This window comes from Cariama cristata, unplaced genomic scaffold (genome assembly GCF_000690535.1).
Source record: "Cariama cristata isolate BGI_N322 unplaced genomic scaffold, ASM69053v1 scaffold7221, whole genome shotgun sequence".
Taxonomy (NCBI): Eukaryota; Metazoa; Chordata; class Aves; order Cariamiformes; family Cariamidae; genus Cariama; species Cariama cristata.
In genome coordinates this window covers 47279-66882 of record NW_009598612.1, presented here as the reverse complement: position 1 = coordinate 66882, position 19604 = coordinate 47279, and the positions used below count along the sequence as shown (strand labels likewise).

General features: G+C 38.7%; 1 protein-coding gene across 1 annotated transcript in view; it reads right to left on the bottom strand.

Annotated features, from left to right (window-relative positions):
• Positions 1 to 3471: 3471 nt before the first annotated feature.
• Positions 3472 to 19604, bottom strand: part of LOC104168688 (protein Hook homolog 3-like) — a 57018-nt gene continuing 40885 nt past the window's right edge. The window contains 8 exon segments of the mRNA XM_009709357.1: positions 3472 to 3551; positions 4155 to 4242; positions 7170 to 7280; positions 10645 to 10846; positions 12400 to 12540; positions 14701 to 14864; positions 15497 to 15580; positions 17029 to 17091. Of these exon segments, the coding sequence (XP_009707659.1) occupies positions 3478 to 3551; positions 4155 to 4242; positions 7170 to 7280; positions 10645 to 10846; positions 12400 to 12540; positions 14701 to 14864; positions 15497 to 15580; positions 17029 to 17091 (927 nt within the window). The 3' untranslated portion in view covers positions 3472 to 3477.

The following is a 19604-nucleotide window of genomic DNA, read 5'->3' as shown; positions in this document are numbered from 1 at the left end:
ATATCATTGATAAAGATATTAAACACAACTGGCCCCAGTACTGAGCCCTGAGGAACACCACTTGTGACCGGCTGCCAACTGGATTTAACTCCATTCACCACCATTCCTTGGGGCTGGCCATTCAGACAGTTTTTTACCTCGCAAAGCATACACCCGTCCAAGCCACAGGCAGCCAGTTTCTCCAGAACGCTGTGCGAAATGGTGTCAAAGGCTCTATGAAAGTCTAGGTAGACGACATCCACAGCCTTTCATCTACTAAGCAGGTCACCTTGTCATAGAAGGAGACCAGGTTAGTCAAGCAGGACGTGCCTTTCATAAACCCATGCTGACTGGGCCTGATCACCTGGTTGTCCTGTACATGCCACATGATGACAGTCAACATGATCTGCTCCATAACCTTCCCTAGCACCAAGGTCAGGCTGACCGGGCTGTAGTTCCCCAGATCGTCCTTCCAGCTCTTCTTGTAGATAAGCGTCACATTTCCTAACCCCTAGTCAACTGGGACCTCCCTGGTTAGCCAGGACTATGATAAATGATGGAAAGTGGCTTGGATGGAAAAGCTCTTCTACCAGCTCCCTCGGTACCCTTAGATGGATCCCATCCAGCCCCATAGACTTGTGTGTGTCTAAGTGGTGCAGCAGGTCACTAACCATTTCCCCTTGGATTATGGGGGCTTCATTCTGCTCCCCGTCCCTTCCTTCCAGTTCAGTTGGCTGGGTATGTCAAGAACAATTGGTCTTGCTACTAAAGACTGAGACAGAGAAGGCACTAAGTACCTTAGCTTTTTCCTCACCCTTTGTCACTATGTTTCTGCCTGCATCCAATAAAGGATGGAGATTCTTCTTAGCCCTCCTTTTGTTACTAATGTATTTATAGAAACATTTTTAATTGTCTTTTACGGCAGTAGCCAGATTAAGTTCTAATTGGGCATTGGCCCTTCTAATTTTCTCCCCACAAAACCTCACAACATCCTTGTAGTCCTCCTGACATGCTTGCCCCTTCTTCCAAAGGTCATAACCTCTCCTTTTTTCCTGAGTTGCAGCCAAAGCTCTCTGTTCAGCCAGGCAGGTCTCCCTCCCCACCAGCTCATCTTTTGGCACATGGGGATGACCTGCTCCTGTGTCTTTAAGACTTCCTTCTTGAAGAATGTCCAGCCTTCCTGGACCCCTGTCCCCTTCAAGACTGCCTCCCAAGGGACTCTGTCAACCAGGCCCCTAAACAGGCTAAAGTCTGACCTCCAGAAGTCCAAGGCAGCAGTTTTGCTAACCTCCCTCCTTACTTCTCCGAGAATCAAAAACTGTAATTTCGCAATCACTATGCCCAAGATGGCCTCCAACCATCACATCACCCACAAGTCCTTCTCTGTTCACAAACAGCAGGTCCAGCATGGTGCCTTCTCCAGCTGGCTCCCTCACCAGCTGTGTCAGGAAGTTATCTTCCACACACTCCAGGAACCTCCTAGGTTGTTTCCTCTCCGTTGTGTTGTATTTCCAGCAGACATCTGGTAGGCTGAAGTCTCCCACAAGAACAAGGGCTAGTGATCATGAGACTTTTCCCAGTTGCTTATAGAATATTTCATCTACCTCTTCATCCTGGTAGGGTGATCTGTAACAGACTCCCACCATGGTGTCTGCCTTGTTGGCCTTGCCCCTCATTCTTACCCATAAACACTTAACTCTTTCATGACCATCGTCAAGCTCCAGACAGTCAAAACACTCCGTAACACACAGGGCTACTACCCCACCACCTCTCCTTCCTTGGCTATCCTTTCTGAAGAGTTTATAGCCATCCATTGTAGCACTCCAGCTGACTCATCCTACCATACTTCCATCATTGCAATTGTATCATAGTTTTTCAGCTGCACAATGGTTTCCAAGTCCTCCTGTGTGCTTTGGTGTAAATGCACTTCAGTTGGGCTATTGATCCCGCCACCTTTTTTTGGGGAGAAGCCCTAATTCCTATGTGACTGTTCTCATGTGTTTCCGTGGTTTCCAATGCATCGACAACCCCTACATCTTTGCTACCGTGTGCATCTCCATCCCCTGCCTCCACTGAGGCTAAGGTGCTGTGTGTTAGTACAGGGACCTTTCAAACATGTTCATCATGGAGCAGACTTGCTAGCACTTGCTAGCACACCACCCTCAAACACTGGCATGCAAATTATCTCTAATGAACCTTGGTTTATCCCTTTCCCCCTCAAATCTAGCTACAAGCCCTGTTAACTCCTCATGTCACTTAACTTGTTGATTTCCTCAGGTGTAACTGACAGGCCACAGACTGAATCTGCTTCATGAACTCCCCCATTTGTTCTGCAGGTCTTCTCTATGAGATGGAGAAAGGTGCTTGAGCATGGACCCATGCTCTGACACCATGGAGGGAACAAGACAGCAGTAGTAGCTATTCCTGTGGGTGGGCTGCCTTGTGCAGTCTTTCCCCTTCATCAGCAGAAGCAGCAGCCCAGACCTCTAGATCAGGAAGTTCCAGTCCTACAGCAGCCACTGCTACTGTCCACCTCTATCAAATAGGCATGGAGGCCAAGTTCAGGAGCTGCAAACAGTCTGCATAGGATATATGCTTGCATAAAATCCAGAAGTCATCTTCAGGAGCCAAAGATGAAGAGTTAGTGCAACCACAGGCTATGCTTGGATATTTATGGCATTTAGGATCCTGTCCTCTCTCACACAATCATGTGGAATGTTTATGCAGTAACCCCATACTTCACTAACACTGCCTCAAAACCTTACTCTTCTCTTTTGTTTTTTTCTGAAAAGACTCAAAAGAACTGCTCTTGTAGCAAGGTGCAGCAGCACAGCAGGAAGAAAACACAATCTTTTCTATTATTAGTTTTCCAGAAAGATATTTTACTACTGAGCAGTATGTTTTGACCCATATTGAGCTTTCCAAGTGTTAAAATACTGTATCAGTATTGGTAGAGATAAAATACAATATTTCCTAAAGAGCTAATAGATTTCTAATATGTGACTGTCTTAAAATCTTTTAGCATAGCTTAAACACAGACTGTAACATCTTAAGATACAATGATTTTCAGCCCTGCCACTGCTGTTCTTCCTCTTAACAGACTGTAAACATTTGCCATGATACAAAATGGAATTTATCATTTACTCTTCCTTTCACAATTCTAGTCATTTTTTCCTTGTTCAACACCACATTCTCGTTACAAAACTTCTGTCTGTTAATGCATGTATAAGCTTTAGTTACATGAACTCCCTGCAGGAAAGGAAGAGACACAATGTAAGGATAAAGGGATTTTTTTGCTTTCCCTTTTCTTTTGGAGCACAATACAAACTCAAGAGAGGTCAACTGAATTTTGTCTTAAGTAAAACAGCTCCTGTTGTGCAGAAATCCAAAAGGAGAGATATAAACATATGTTAATTGTAGGAACTTTCTAACACTGAAAACTAACTAAAATCATCTATGGTACTTTGTAAAGATCAGTAAAACAAAGCACACATTAGCTTACTTTATTTCAGGAGTAACAATTTCTGCTGCTAAACTGTCTGAAGGCTCTTGTCTTCCCAGAGGCATCAATCCTGGGTTAGGAAAAATAAAAAATTTAGCAAGAAGACCAGTAACTTTCTTTAAAAGACCAGATGTAAACATTATTCTAGAAGTTTACAGTTTTAGAGTAATGCTAGAAGATGGAAAAATGACACAAAGTCAGGCTACAGCAGGACAGACAGACAAGCACAATTTCATCTGGAGAACAATCATTATTTCTATCTTCATCCCTTCTGATCAAGCAATTTTGTGGTATATTTTCAGCTCATTAGCTTATCTAAGAACTACAAAGCTGTGCAACATCACACATAGAAATAAATTGGAACACATGAAACATCATACACACATGAGAAAACTTATTATCTCTCTAAAGAAAACTCTGTAACTACACATAAATTAGAAATACATTATAAAAATATCACACTGGGGAGGAGACTAAAATTTCTGATTGACTGAAATAACGTTTGAAGTTTTCAAATGCTTACAAAGTTATGAATAGTTGAATCAGCTTTTCACTACTGATCTTAGAGAAGCTTAAATTTATTCTGTGCTAAACAAAAGTGCATTCAATACTCTCCAGAGAAGTCCTGTAAACTTTCGAAAAGATGCATTTAATCTCCTTATTTGTCCTTTACCTGTAGTGGTGAGTTGACCCTCCTGAGCTTGTACACATCTAAGCTCTTCAATAGTTTCTTTCAAAGAATCCCTTTCTGTTCTTAATCTCTGAATAATTGGAAAGAGAATGAATATCAGTGTTGGCACTACAAATCCATCTTCATCAGTACACAAGGTGCCAAAACGCATAGCCTTCAACACTTTAAAAGGAATTTAATGCAACTCTAGAGATTATTTTCAAATTAAGGCATCTAAGTAGTAACAGAACAAATATAAATATTATATATTCCACATAAACAGTGGTTTTTTTGAGAAGTGTTGCTGCTCTTACACTGACGGGGATAAAAATATCAGGGTATAAGCTTACAAAATCAAGGTATTGGTGACACAAAGTTCTGGTACCAGGTAGTAAACAGCACCCACCGGGGCCACTCAGCCATCCTCCTTTTCCCCTCATCAGGGCTGAAAGGGAAGTGAATTAAGAGACTGTAGATTTTTCCCTCACCAAAAAACCAAGGTTTAACCAGGAGTGAAATAAAAAGCAGGTGAGTACAGAGTCAACATAACAAACAAACTGAATTAAACTCATTCTGTTTGTACTTCAACAGTGAAAGAATGAGCAGCATTTCCACATCCCCTTCCTCCTGTGTGTCAACTGGCCTTGCCATTCACCAGCATCTTAGCTATGGAAGAAAACTAGTTGCTTGAGGCTCAATCCAAAGAGAACTGAAGAACAGGACTAGACTACCTTGGGATCTAGACAGATGTGCTCTTCAGTAGCATCAGGCAAATACTCTCTCAATTTGGCACAAGTCCTCTTTTGGCAAAAATGAGAATCTACAGGTAGCATCGAGTTTTTGTCCAGAAGGTTGCCAAGATTCAAAAATGAAAGGAGAAAATGTCAACTATGTAAAGATCCAAGTTGTAGTTTGCTCCAAAATCAGACGTGTCCGGTATTACTAAAAGGTCCACGACAGACCTCGGCTCTGTGTAGGTATGGAGTTGTGTCAGCTGACAGTTCTTTTCATTTAATCCTATTAACAGTTTGATTCAGATATATTTTATATTTCAGCCCTAATAGATCTTGGAATCACTTTGGCAAAGAACATTTTAGTGAGGTGTGACAGAGGCTTCTGCTGTATTTCTGAATCCTACAAGGTGAACTCTGGTGCAACTGTCAGAACAATCTGAATAAAGTGTACATTCTGTTAGCACTGAAAGTCATTTCACAAACCTCTCAGGTGAAAAAAACTGTTTTTACCATAAATACTACAGAAGAAGAGCCACACAGAGGAGTGCTCAAACTCAGCTCCAGAAATGAAGGATTCTGCAATCTGCTACCATCAGTCAGAAAACACCAAGTTAAATTAATCAAATACCAGAATATTTTAACTAACAGAAAAAACTCTAGGGCTTCATTTGTACTCTGCAGACAAAGTCAACCTATCAATTATCTTAGCACTTATCACACAACACACCACAGAGGTAAAATTCCAAGCTACAAAGCTGAAGGTATCAAACACGTTACCACACTTTGCCAGAACACATAAACAAGGACAAAATCAATTTCAGTAACTGTTTCCAAAATAAAACTGACAAGATACTACTACGTGGCTTGTGACCTGTGGTGAGCAACCTTACTGGTACATATGTGACAAAAGGGAACAGAAAAAGTAGGTAACACCGGTAGAGAATCACTAATTCCAATGTTTAGAGACTTCACTGTAACCTACTTCTCACAGGGGTATATCCATCTCAAAGAACGTATTGAAAAACAACACCTACCCCAAAAAATCCTGTTTGCCAGGGGGCAAAACAGAAAATTGTATGACAACAGCCTGCAATTCAGATCCTTTGTGCAAGATGAAATGGTCCACCAAGCAATGGGTAAGCCACAGACACCACCTTACCATTGTCAAACATAACAAAACTGGAAAAACAAACTTTAAATAAAGAGCAGGAAAGAAAATCAAAACATAGTACAAATACAGCTACTATGGGCATTCTTGTCTGAACTGAAGGGCAGACGAAAGTGATATCAAAGACAAGGGTCCACAATAGTTTGAAAATCTAATAAAATATGGAAATCAAAGACCTATGAACAGAAAATAATGGAAAACTTTCAGCTCAAATGCTATTGAAGTGCAGGGGATAGAAATTTTGGAAAGAATTGTACAGGAAATATGATTATTGAGGGAAAAGATTACAGAGATTTTGACTGATGGATAGATGGACTTTGACTTAAAATAAGCCTAAGAAATTGCTAACTCAAAGTGTTGGTCTTGGTTTGACGTAGTCTGAGGCGCCTGCATATACATTTCTAAGAAACAAGCCAAAATAAACTGGTGAGAAACAACAGTGTGAAACAGAAGTCTGAAGGATCAGTCTTGGCAAGAGAGGACAGAGCAATTAATTGCAGAATCACTAACAGCAAATGACAGAGAGGAAGGGAATAGAGTGGTATCCATCCTGCATGTTCCATGTTTGCAGTGCAACATAGATCAACAAGGAGCTGTCATAAAAGGTGAGATCACCACAAAAGATGTGTCCCTCTACACAACTTCAAAGCTTCTTGCTGGACTAGCCCTGACTTCATAAAGAGAAGCATGCTGATGGTAACTCAAAAATGCTTTAGAAAAAATGTTACAGGAGTTAAGGTCTAGGATGATACTACAGAAACCCTAAAGAGTTTTCCAGAACACATTACAATTACCCTGGGTGTTTATTAACCTTCGTAATGGTCAAGATGGTAATGGTAAATGGTCAAGAAACAACTTCAGATCCCAAACATGAAGGCTTTTCCTCTTAAAAATGGGTTGCATATGTTTTTGTACAGTCACTTTATTCCATGCTGTACAGTTCTTAGGTTTGAAAAGGATCTTGTACACAAACATTAGAAAACTGTAAGTGAAAAAAAACCTCCTCATTTAAAAAGCTTGCCGTAAATGGCTAACTATAATTACCATATCTCTGTGTTGTAAAGGACACAAAGTTGCTATCGCTACTACCAAAAAAAATACCACCTTGGCACTTACATCTTTTTCTTTTTGGAGGCTGTCTACTTTTTCTTTCAGTCGCTTGCATTCATAATCTAATTTATCAGCTTTCTTGGATTCTTCAGATAACCTGTTTTGTAGTTCAACTGCCTGTGAGAACAAGAATCAATAATTTGTCTGCAAATATTAATATTAAAACAAAATATACAAGACAAAGTAGCCAATTACCATGCACCATGTGTCATGTTGTAAACAGGTGAAATAGTTACCTATAGGACATACTAAAAACTGCTTTCATCAGTTGTTCTATGTTTCAGTAAAACCAACCACATTCAAATATTAGGTCTTAGGAGAAGCAAAAGAAGCAAAAACTGTGAAGTATTTCAGTACGTCTAAACCCAAGATATTAAGTAGAAAAATCCTCCTGCATTCTGAGAAGCCTGGGAAAAAGAAAAAACTCTGAAAAAAGCAAATGGTCTACACCTTTTGTTAACTATTTCACAAGCCTCACTCAGAATTCAATCACTAGTTTATGCAATCAGGTAATGTTTCCTAACCTGAGATTTTCCTAATCATTTTAAATATACTAATATAAAGATTCAGCCACAGGCTCATAAGCAGTTGTCTTTACGTCAGAAGGAAACATTGCTAACAAAGTCACATGTATTCTTTCAACTACAGATCAGTAAAGAGCTTTTAAAATTAAATCAGCAGAGATCTGAAAGCTGAGCAAAAACAATCAGTGAACAGGAGGCAAAACAGGGAAGTCTTGCCTTTTCAAAACTTTCAGCCTTTACTAGCAAAGGCTCATTCCCAAAACATTAGTAAAGCTCATAATGTACAGAGCATGGAAGCAAGTAAGCTGAATAAAGACTGACCTGCAAACACAAAAGCTGAATGAAGACTCAGATAAAGACATACAGCTTCTTCTGAAGTGATTCATAAGAAGGGTTTTTCATGGCTTTTAGATCACAGAGAAAGTGATTAATCTAAATTGTGAAGCAAAGCAGTAGCTATACCTACATTAAGACTGCCTAATGGTTCTAATTACTTTTTCTCTTCAACGTGCATAGCTATAGCAAAATAACCACTAGGCCTAAAAATCTGCATGGTCTTAAGTCTTAGAGAAGGACTTTGCTGTTGTTGTTAATTTAAAAGCTGCAAAAGAAGCACAGGCCTGTCAGATTAAAAAAAAAAAAATCAATGTTAGATATGAAAATAATTCGTTTCTCAGATGTGGATTCCACCACTGGGACTATCAGAATAATGGCAGCTATAAAAAATAAAAATGCAGGCCTTCACCTGTGATTGTGCGCCCACTTGCAAAATAGGTATAGTTTCACCTCAATGGAAGCAAATGCATTAATGTTTGTAATCACTCATGCTATAGTAATGGTATGTAGAAAAATACAACAGGAAACAAATCATCTTGAATCAGGACCTGGGAGTGTATAGAAAGATATACAGCTACATGGCAATGCAGAAGATTAAAAAAAAAAATGAACTGCCATCACATTTACTGAGCATTATCTGTCGCGTGGAATGAGTAAAGCAGGAATCTTGCAGCAAAGAAAAGCAAGACATACTGTTAAAAAAAAAATAATATCAGAATGCACATGCACAAAGGGGCTGAATTAAAATTACAAAAAATAATCCTGGAACCTTCACATTTCAATTCCTCAGGCTGCAACAAAAAGTTTCTTAGAAAATGCTAGTACTTGCTTTCAGAAAAGTGAACAAAAAGTCTTAGATAAAAAAATGCTATTACATCTCCCAGCACAATACACCACCACTAACCTCATCTCACAGAAACTGCTGGATGGGGTGAAGATCGGATTTCCTTGCAGATCACTATAGGATTTTGAACCAATCTGGACTTTCATCTGCACACCACAGAGCTTCTAAGCCAAAGAAATAACTCATCTCATGGCATCATGATGAGCGGGATTGGATCCTTCACACACCAGACAAGACACATTCCACTACAGGGGCACACTAGTGCTCAGCAGTGACATAACATCTGAATCGTTACACCTGGCTTAATTCTTATAGCACAATTTAGGATTCCCAGAGATTAATTTTGCTACATTTCATGATTAACAGGCAGGTCTCAAAACAAGCCCAGCCTTACAGACACTGAAGGAAAACACACTGTATGTTCATTTTGAGGCACTGTGGTTAGGTGAAGAAAACTCACATCTGTCATGAGACTCCTGAGCTTTATTCCAGTCTCAGCCAGCAGAACAGTTTTGTACAAATCAACAGCTCCTCAGACATCAAAACCTACCCATAAAACACAGGGAATGATGAAGAAAAGGAGGAATATTTTTGCAGCACAAATGGTGGGACTGGCCTTTCCAAAGTCCTCATTGTTGTTGAAATAAGAACAATCAGATGCAGATGTTGAGGTTACACAACTATATCACATGCTCAGCTGTTCAACGAAGTGAAATATTTGTTGTCAGACAACATGATACTACTACTCATGTGTGAAAGGCCATTGCTTTCTATGTTTACTTTTCCCTTTGATTGTCTGCTATTTCAGCATTTTTCTTGTCCAAGTTCTTTTTTGTGGTGCAATCATTTGGATTGTATTTACAATTAGCCCATAGAGGCTGAAGCTAGCTGTCTTAATAACTAAGATGGCCAGGTGCAGTGAAAAAGTGATCAAGTCTTAGGGATACACATTGCTCCTGGGCTTGCAATGTTGTTAGTGGTTGTTTCTGTATTTTCATTCTGCTGTAAGCTGACATATAGGGACCTCTGTGCCATGACCATTCAAGATTAAGAGCAGGCAGAAATACAGAGCAGGCACTACTACTTTAACGAACCATGCTCTGTCTGGCCCTGTAATAAGAATCCCAGAATGATGTCATGTCAATGTAGTGTAGCAGAGAGAACATTAAACACGTCTTCCACCTTTACAGAAACAGGATCACATGGTACTTTGATAAACAGGAGGATAAACAGATTCCTTTCACTCCAGAGAGTGTGCTGGTGACACATTTTGTGCTCTGCTGGGTGCACATAAACAACAGGGATGATATGCGTCCTTCTCTCTTCATAACTGGACAAATTCAGACATATCAGACAAACTAGAACCTCAAAAATAGAGGTTACTTAACCACAGGAATAACTTACCTCAGCTGTGGTGTGCTTCTCACTGCTGGAAATTTGTAAGTGTAAAGCAGATACTTTTTCTGAAAGAAGAAGTTCTAATTCAAGCCTCACTACTGAATACGAATTAGGAATAATTTGAGAAAAAAAACTTAAAATCTGTTGTTTTTTTAAAACTAAGAAACATTGCTTATTGGCAAACTAATGTAAACTTGAAATAATGATAAGAATTGCAGGAAAGGAGGACAAAGGTAGTACCTATTAAAACACAGAAGTCTTCTAAACACAGGGATTGTTTGTTCATAATTTCTTTTTTACTTTGAGGTATTAGCCATGTTATGAAGAGAAAGTGTTGAACAATACAGAGAACTGTCGCACTAATGATGTCTGTTCTCACCTGTCTCTTGTATGTTTCCAGCTGACTGCGTGCTGCATTGGCCTTCCTTAGTTCTTCTTCCAGGCTCACGGTATTTTGCATGTACATTGTATTCTTCTCTTCTAAGAGTTTCACTTGCCGTCGCAAATCACCCAGGTCTTCCAATTTCTTTTTGTATGACTCTACTTGGCTTTCTAACTTGGCTACTTTATCAGAAGAATGCCTGGAGGGACAGATTTGTCTCAAAACTGTACTCTGAAAACTAACAAAATTAAATGTCCTGATGCTTCCTCAGTACTTTGCCTTAATGCAGAAGACATTCTGAGACAGCATGGGGAGAACAAGAAAGCAACCATATCCTCCTGTTACTAATGTTTTCACTTTTAAATTATCGACTTCTCTCCCATAACTATTTGTCAACTCAAAGAGCTGCTGACAGAAGTACCTTTAGACTCTATCACTCTTCTTAATACATCCTTCTTACCTGCTTCCAATCTTAAAATAATAGTTACAGCACCTTCACTCCCATCTATTTCCTTTCAATTCTAAAACGATCCTCAGTCCTGCATTTTACAAGGGTAAAGAATAAAATTTTCTGCTCTTCCATTTATTTTAATGACAGCCAGAAATAAAATCATAAAGGTCTATCTCCTGGGTAGCATACACTTGGTGACACAGAAGTACCATAACAGCTTTGGAGCCTGATTCCTTCTAAAAAAAGAGAAATACTAGGCTCCACTCATAACATTTCACAGTTTTTTCAGTCCACCTGGTGCACTGCCAGGACAGCAACAGCCCTCACCCCCAACCACCCACACCCTCGTCACTATTACTGTCCCCCATTTCATTTTAGAACCAAGTGATTTACAGACTCAATTTCCTATGAAATCCAAAGAATCCCCCATTGAACTAATGGTCAATTTATGGGTCATAGGGGCAAGCCAAACTTCCTTAATCCCAAGTGAAGTGCAGAGCCTCTCTCTGAGGCAAAGAATAACTCTTTGGGGCAAGGAATAACTCTTTGAACCCATGTTGCCCACACAGATTCTTTATGGAATCGTGCAGCCTGATGGCTTCATTCCTTAAATTAACGACACAGGAGTTAAAGACAGATAGATTTGGTAGAAAGCTGCTGGTGAATTAGAAAAGGCAGTATTAAAATAAGCCTTGCTAGACTTGCTAGGAAGAGTGCTACAGGTGGGTAGTGGATAACTGTTCAAAATAACCCATAGCAGCAAGACACCACTACTGAAGGACTACATTCCATAGTAAAAGGTGCTGCCACACCCTATAAACTCCTAGCATCATCAAACCATGACAACTTTGGGTGCTACAATCCAGTGGCAAAAAGAGCTGTAACAGATGTTGTTTATATCAGCATTATATGATGAACCAAAAGCGCCACCTAAAGTCTAAACAATGCAAACTCAGGAAAGGAAAGGGTCTAGTTCCTTGATGAGAACAAATGCCCAAGTCATGATGAAGGTGAGTAGAAAATACTCCAGAAACCAGTCAGTGACTTGTTATGACCACAAGATCATGTATGATTGCTAAGTTTACTAATAGTTCTTGATTAGGTACATAATAAATAACCATTTTATTTAAGCAGAATTGTGTGGTTGTCTGTGTACTTAACTGTTCCAAAAGAACCTTGCCATTGAGAGTGTTTATATTTAATACTAAAAGTATTTAAACAAAAGCTAATAAAGACTAAGAACATGAATTATATGGATTCAAAGTTAATAGTTTAAAAAGGGTTACTGGAACAGAGTTTACCTGAGTACATCTATCTCATCCTTCAAAGACTGAGCCTCCTCTGCCAATGTAGTAAGCTCTTCTGTTTGTTGTCTCAATTCAGCAATTTCCTTTTCTAGTTCTTCACAGCGTATTCGATAGTCATCTTTGGCAGCTTCTAACCTGTAGAAATGAGGTAAAACCGAAAATAATTTCTTAGCTTCAGACACAGTTACCTCTCCTCATCATCATCCTCTCTAAAACATGAAACAGCCTTTGGGTGCAGTGAACAAGAACAGCAGCCCAACGTGCTTATTCAAAACCAACTTTTTTATGCTCCCTATTTGATATCAGTCTTTCTATTTAGAAGATCACAAGGTAATGTATGTTCTCAAAAAGATAAATCCTGAGTTTTTTCTGTCATAGTAATTTTTAACAATGGAAGCTCAAGCAGAAATTTCCATCGTTTTTCATCTTGGGGCATACAGAGTTTGAACATGATATCTTTATCCTAAGATTTTGTTCAGTTCTTCAACTCTTATACATCTTCAACAATACTGATCTGATTGTCAGATGTTCTAATCGCTGTAGGGCTCTCACCAAGGTGGCTTTATTTATTTATTTACTTACTTCTAAAGAACCTGTGCATGCCCAGTATCTCTGAAGAACTAAGTCATACATTCAGTTATCTAGTTAGCATGTAAAGAACTCAAGACTAAAGTTTCTGGAGTTAACTACCTACATACAGCATACACAGGCAAAGCTGCATTAACCTGGCAGTGAACAAAGGGAATAACTAAGAGAAACTCTGTCAAAGCATTTTGAATGAATGTAAGAAGACACAACCTGGAAGATGAAGTCTTACTGTGATTTTGATTCAAAATTAAAATAAAAACAATCCAGAAAAGGAGGATTAGGCATGGGGGAAAAAAAAAGTATTGTATTCATTAATTCAAGGAGTTAAAAAAGAATCTGCAAGAATGGAGACAAGAGATAGTCAGCAGGTCATCTAAACCATATACAACAAAGATTTGGATCGTGATAGACCGGAACTGTCAAAGGACATAAAGAAGCAACACTGGGAGAAAAACTGTTGGAGCACATTGGGCATCAGCTAAGCTGTACATATGTCCTGTTTTGTCAGGTACAACTGGAGAAGGAACACATATAAATTGCCATTAGAAACCACATGCTATGAAGGCAGCGGAAGGAGGTAAAGGAGGTGGGGAGATGAGTCTCACACATGAAAAGGGTTTAAAAAGACCTTCAGAACCTGAAACTAGAGTAACAGGCTGTGCAGATATTGCATATGGGGAGAGAACCTGTTTAAACAGCAACTGATAACCGATTCAGGTAGGAATCATTCCAGAGCATGGAGATGAATAAGGAGAGATAAAAGGGGACATTAGAGAGATATCACTACGTTATTCCTTTACATTGTTGATGTATAGAAAGAAGAAAACCAGGCACTAGCTGCAGTGAAAGAGAAACATTGAATGGTTTTCAAGAAACTGAAGGGATCAGGTATGTCTGAACACACAGGAAATAGGCTTAGCAAGAGGAAGTGGAAAAATGGCAAAACAGGCAAAAAAGGAAAGTTACACTGGACCTGACACAAGAATTAGAAGAGGGCAACCAGAAGAGGACAGAAAGAGAAGAAAAACTGGCAGTGTAAAGAAACACCACAGTTTCACTCACAAAGGATAGGGAAAGTATAACAACAAGAATGAAAAGATGATGAAGCGGACCAGCTTTCTTCAGCAGAATAGGCCTAGAGAGCCTGAAAGCAACAGTCAAAAGGACCAGGAAGGATATTTAAAGAGGATCTGTATTTCCATGTGTTGAGGAAATGCAAATGAAGAGCAGAGCTCACTTGTGGATAATCTCCCATCTTTCAGATACAAAACAATTTGTTCTCAAACTCAGAGAAGGACACACTTTGCTGTATAATACCACCTGTAGTACTGTCCATAGCAAACTTTCAGCTAGGAATTCCTACACCTTAAAAATACAATCAGAATAATTTACACAGAGGAAAGCACGTTACTTTTCTCACTGATTTTGAAAAACAATTTAAAAAATATTTTAAATTATTCACGTGCAATAATTTCACAGAATAGAGACTGACGTGTAAAAGCATTTCAGCATTAAGAAATTATGCATTTTTTTAAGCTGGAGTTTGTAAAGAGGTAAATCATGACACGTACGTCACTGTAAAAACTTTACTACTGTAGTTATACCACCTATTACACTAATTCATAATTGGCAGCAGAACCAGAAGTAGGTAAGTCATGTCTGTTGCCAGTTACAAACAAACAATCTAACCAAGTGGAGCTTTTCTACCTGAATGTTTCCTCTTGGAGTTGTTCTAGTTGTGTCTGCAGCTGCAAATGCCTACGACCTGCAGGGCTGTTGGGATCTTCAATAGAATCAGATTGATTTAAACGTTCCATCAAAATCTGGTTCTCGGCAAGCAAGCTGCTCTTCTCCTCCTGAAGAGCTGCAACCTGTTGTAATAAAAGCATAATAGCAATTGCTATGTGATGTAACCAACACTTTGCAACATGAGCCTGAATCATCACATACACCAAAATCAAGCATGACACACAAATCAGCTTCATTAGTTCTAACAGTTACTGAACTGCTTGGTAAAAGCCTGAATTATACTCTAAAGTAGGGCTGCAATAGCAATGTCTTTCAGGGCTCGCAGTTCACACTCCTCACGTCTTCTGGATGAGGTATGCTTGATTTACAGTACGGCTTAGTCTAAATCAATACACAGTTGATAAAACTACAATAACTTCTGACTGGGATTTAACTCTTAACTGAAACTGTTACGGCAGCTTAATCTCTGTTAGTTCTGTAATGCAAGAGTTGAATCACACAGCTCACGCCCTTCCTACCCGAATGAAGAAAACCATTGTTAGTACGAACCATCTTAGTACTGGCAACACTGCATCATGATATGAAAACAATTAAATTCACTCTGCTAGCACAAGTAAAGCAAAATAATTACTGTGCAATTTTCATCTTCCTTTTAAAAATTATGTTTCCACATTATACTTCTTGTTTTCAGCTGCCTAAAAATTAACACATCTTTCCTACTTCAAAATTAATATGTATAACACAGCAAACCTACCTGCATATCTAACTCATGACATCTCTGGGCAATTTCTTCTTTTGTTGCAAGTGCTTCATTTAATTCTTCTGTAGTTTTCTTCAGCTACCATAAACAACAAACATTTACAGTTTCATCACTCTCCGTGAAGTGTCTAAAAATATTCTGAACTACATGACTGTAAAATTATTTTTACATTTCGGTAATAAAAACACAATTTTTTGGAAAACTGAGGCAATCCCACTTTTATAAAGAAACAAAGAACCAGACATGATTACTTTAGTTTGTGAGACATTAAAAAGTAAACATACCTAAAAGTAATATTTGGTCTTACAAAAATACATTAGAATTATCACATTCGTTTTATGAATTGAGTCAAAAAATCCTGAAGAACTTGGCTCTGAAGGACTCATCAACTCTGTACACTGAAAAAATTGTCAATACCACTTTTCTTTACAGATGCAAAGAGGACATAATTTCAGTTTTCAGTCTACTTTTCAAATACAGAAAGGAATGGAAGGTGGAATACAGGGAATGCACAATTAGGGTAAAATCTCTCTACGCACTGGAAGCTACTCTTACATCACAACAGGAATACAACTACCATGGTGAGGGAGAAGCCTACCCTTCTGAAAATGGGCACTGAATCTTGTAAGCAGTGGGAAATATTCAGATAGTTCCCTTCAAAGGCTTTACGTTCAAAGATATGTATCTTGCAAGCTTGCATATGAATGCAGTTATGATAACATAAAAACCAGAGCTATAAGAAAACTGGCCTGATAAAACAGGTGCATGCATATTATGTATATAGAGCTATAGATATGTATTATTATATATGATGAATTTTAGATGGGCTTTCTCAAACAGCATCATCGTATCTTACTTTTTTAAGTTTATTTGTCAAGGGTCTGTTGACATACAAAAATTAATCCCATCTGCCAGAATTTACATACTTCTGCAGAGAGAGCACAATGGAGGAACACAGGAAACACCACTGTACTGTGCTGCTTCCCAATGAGAAAAAAACTGAGGAAGCAGGACAGTGTTAGCATGAGGTTAAGCTAGTAAAACAAAAATTGGGTTTGCATATTCTTTAACTATATTAGACAGGGAAGGATTCTCTTTGAAAACTTCTCTTATATATTGTAACAGTTCCCAGGACTGCTTTAAGGATTTTTGAGCCACATCTATGGGTTTTTTTTTTTTAACTGACTTTGGAAGCAGGAACTGGCAAAAAAGTTTTATTCAAATACTACTTTTTTTTTTTATCCTTCTTTCTCAATACACACAGATTTGCATCAGTCTGCAGTTTTGCTATACTACGCAATACAGCTAAACTTGTTTTCCAAATTGAGTTTTTCTCTCCTTTAAATACACAAAATGGGTAAACTCAATTTTTAAAGCAAAAGGACTTGAAATACTGAAACATAGTCTTCCACTCCTTATTTGAATTTCCCGCAAAATCCTTTCACAATTAAAGAGAGACAGACTTCTTAATAAAGCAAAATGACTGGCCACTGATTAAAGGAAAAGAAACATCTAGTCTTAGATACCTGCCGATCAAGGTCAACGTAAGCATCATTTCCAACAGAGACTGGAGACTCTTTACTCATCAACTGCAATTAGATTACACCAGATTAGAAAAAAGCAAGGATTTACTTTTATATTAAAAGATAAGCTTCAATGAAACACCAAGCAGATTTAAACTTTTGGGAGCTTCAATCTGACTTCTTTCGCAAGTTTTTAACTTCATTTTTATATATGACATATTGAGAAACAATTACAGAAAGAAATCTTCAGAATTTAAAATATTCAAAGCACTATAAAAGAAATCTTACATCATCTCTTTTTCTTCTGACAAAGCACATTCTTTATCTATGATGAAACCTACAGTACACTCTGCTAAGCATTTTATTGAAGTAGCATTGGAATGGTGGTAGCTATCAACACACCATGCAAGACCTGCCTTTAATTGTTCTCTGCCAGTGGTTTTCACTTTTTGATCACCTAGAAGTTCAGATAAACCTATTTATTTATTTAACTAGAGTTGGGGACATATCTATCTCAGCTAATTCTGCAAAAGAAAGATGATCAAAAGTCCTGCTCTAGAGTTGTCTGTAATTTGCAAATTTAAAAAGAAAGTGCATAGAGAGTACTCCTGAAATGAGTATTAGAGTTCCTTGTATACTAACCTATTTTATTGCAGGAATGGTTGGTAGTGGTTTTAGTCTAGAAAACATTACTTTTAGCCACGACTTTTAAAAAAACCCATCATTAAAAAAGAAGCTCCAAATTGACTGATGTGTTTACTAAAAGATAAAAAGCTGATAAGAAAGTAAGTTTTCTTTCAGTAACCCACTGCAGCTACACAGATAGTTAAATCAAATGTAACAGAAGTTGTAGACCAAAGACCTCCTCCCACTGACCTCCAGCAAACATACTAAGATAAAGACATCACTGAAAGTTGTGAGACCCAAAAAAGAACAGTCTTCCAAATAAGAAATACCTTGTAACTAACTCACAAGGCAGCACTACAGAATCACACTGATGGTTTCTGTTACGCTGTCCAAATACAAAATGTTTTATGAGTTCTCCAATGACACAATTCATGGAAGCTGCAATCAAAAAGGCCCTATCCTAGCCAAAATCAGGACAAGATTTCTATCCTAAGGCCTGCTGCCCAGCATGGTTACTCTCTCCAGAGATAGGGCTTCCTTTATTCCTTCCAGAAATCAGTGCTTTTGCATTACTTTTCATTGACAAAGTTCCTTGGATAGACAGCACAGAGCTTTCATTTCTTCTCCGTCCCTTCTGTTTACGCCACTGTGTACAAGAGAAAGTCTGTTTGACATTTACATAATTCAAATATTTATACACTTACATTGCTCTTCCTTTCCCCTTCTCCTTAATTGGAATTTAGTTGTGTACCACAATGCTTAAATTCATCTATCTGTCCTCTGCAGTCCTCCTCAGACCTTGATTATGTTTGTTGCTAACTGCTAAATTCCTTCCATCTTGTCTACATCTTTACAATAGCAAACTACTCCAAAATGAAGCATTCCATGAAGCCCAGATTCTCTGTAACGGTAATCACAAAGTCCCTAGCCTCAGAGTTGTCCCCTCAAAAACGAAGTCACATGTCTTTTTCATTACCATACATAGTGGCATTACAAACTTGTATTTAATTTAGGGCCTTGTTTTCTAAGCTGATTATCGTTTTGCCATCCAAACCAAGAATTTCCATTCCCTCTCTGCTCTGTGATGTTTATATATGTTTCATTTACTCCATTCTACTAGCTACTGTTTAAATGCTCTTCCAGATGACTACCAGGGATATCCACATTACACCAAATACTGAACTCTTCTCCCTACTCTATATCCCACAACACTGTTCACAAGCATACTTCAGACACTAAGTTCCACCTGTTAAGCCAGAACTTTCCAGCTGGCAGGTCAGAGGCTGCATGCAGCCTGCAAGGGCGTACAACAATGTCCCTGACAGCCACTGCTCCTTTTCTAGCTCTAGCACAGAAACCCAGCTTAATAGGCCTGCTCAAGACTTACTGTAGGAAGCATACAAGAGGCTGCGCAACCCACTAGAGGCCACTGCGGTGTTGCTGCTTTCTGTGGATTACCGTAAAGGAAGCATGCCGAGGCCAATAACATAATCCCTTTATTCTTCAATGGGTTTTGCCATCTCTCCCAAGACTTCCTATCCTTGAGAATCCTTAGCAGAAATGTCCAGAAAAGAGGACATTAGCTGGAGAAGGATTAGGTGGTGGAGATACATGTAGCGTGAATGTTACAGAGAATTTGTGAACCTAACTCCATAGGGTGCATGAGGTACTGAGGTAAGAGTCACAAACACATACGCAGATGACTGACTCAATGCAACAAGAAGCATCTTGCAATCTTATGGCCTGTGCTATGGTGGGGATGATAAAGAAGAAATGTAAGGGATTGCGCTGCATCCAGTAGCACAACCAGACAAGGAACAGGAGTGAGACTGCCAGATTACTTACAAGTAATACAGGAATCCAACTTTTGATCATCAGTGAACAATAAACTGAAGTTAAGAAGTGAGGTGAAAAGAGAGAGTTATCAGAGTGAAGGAGTGTCTCCACCTTTT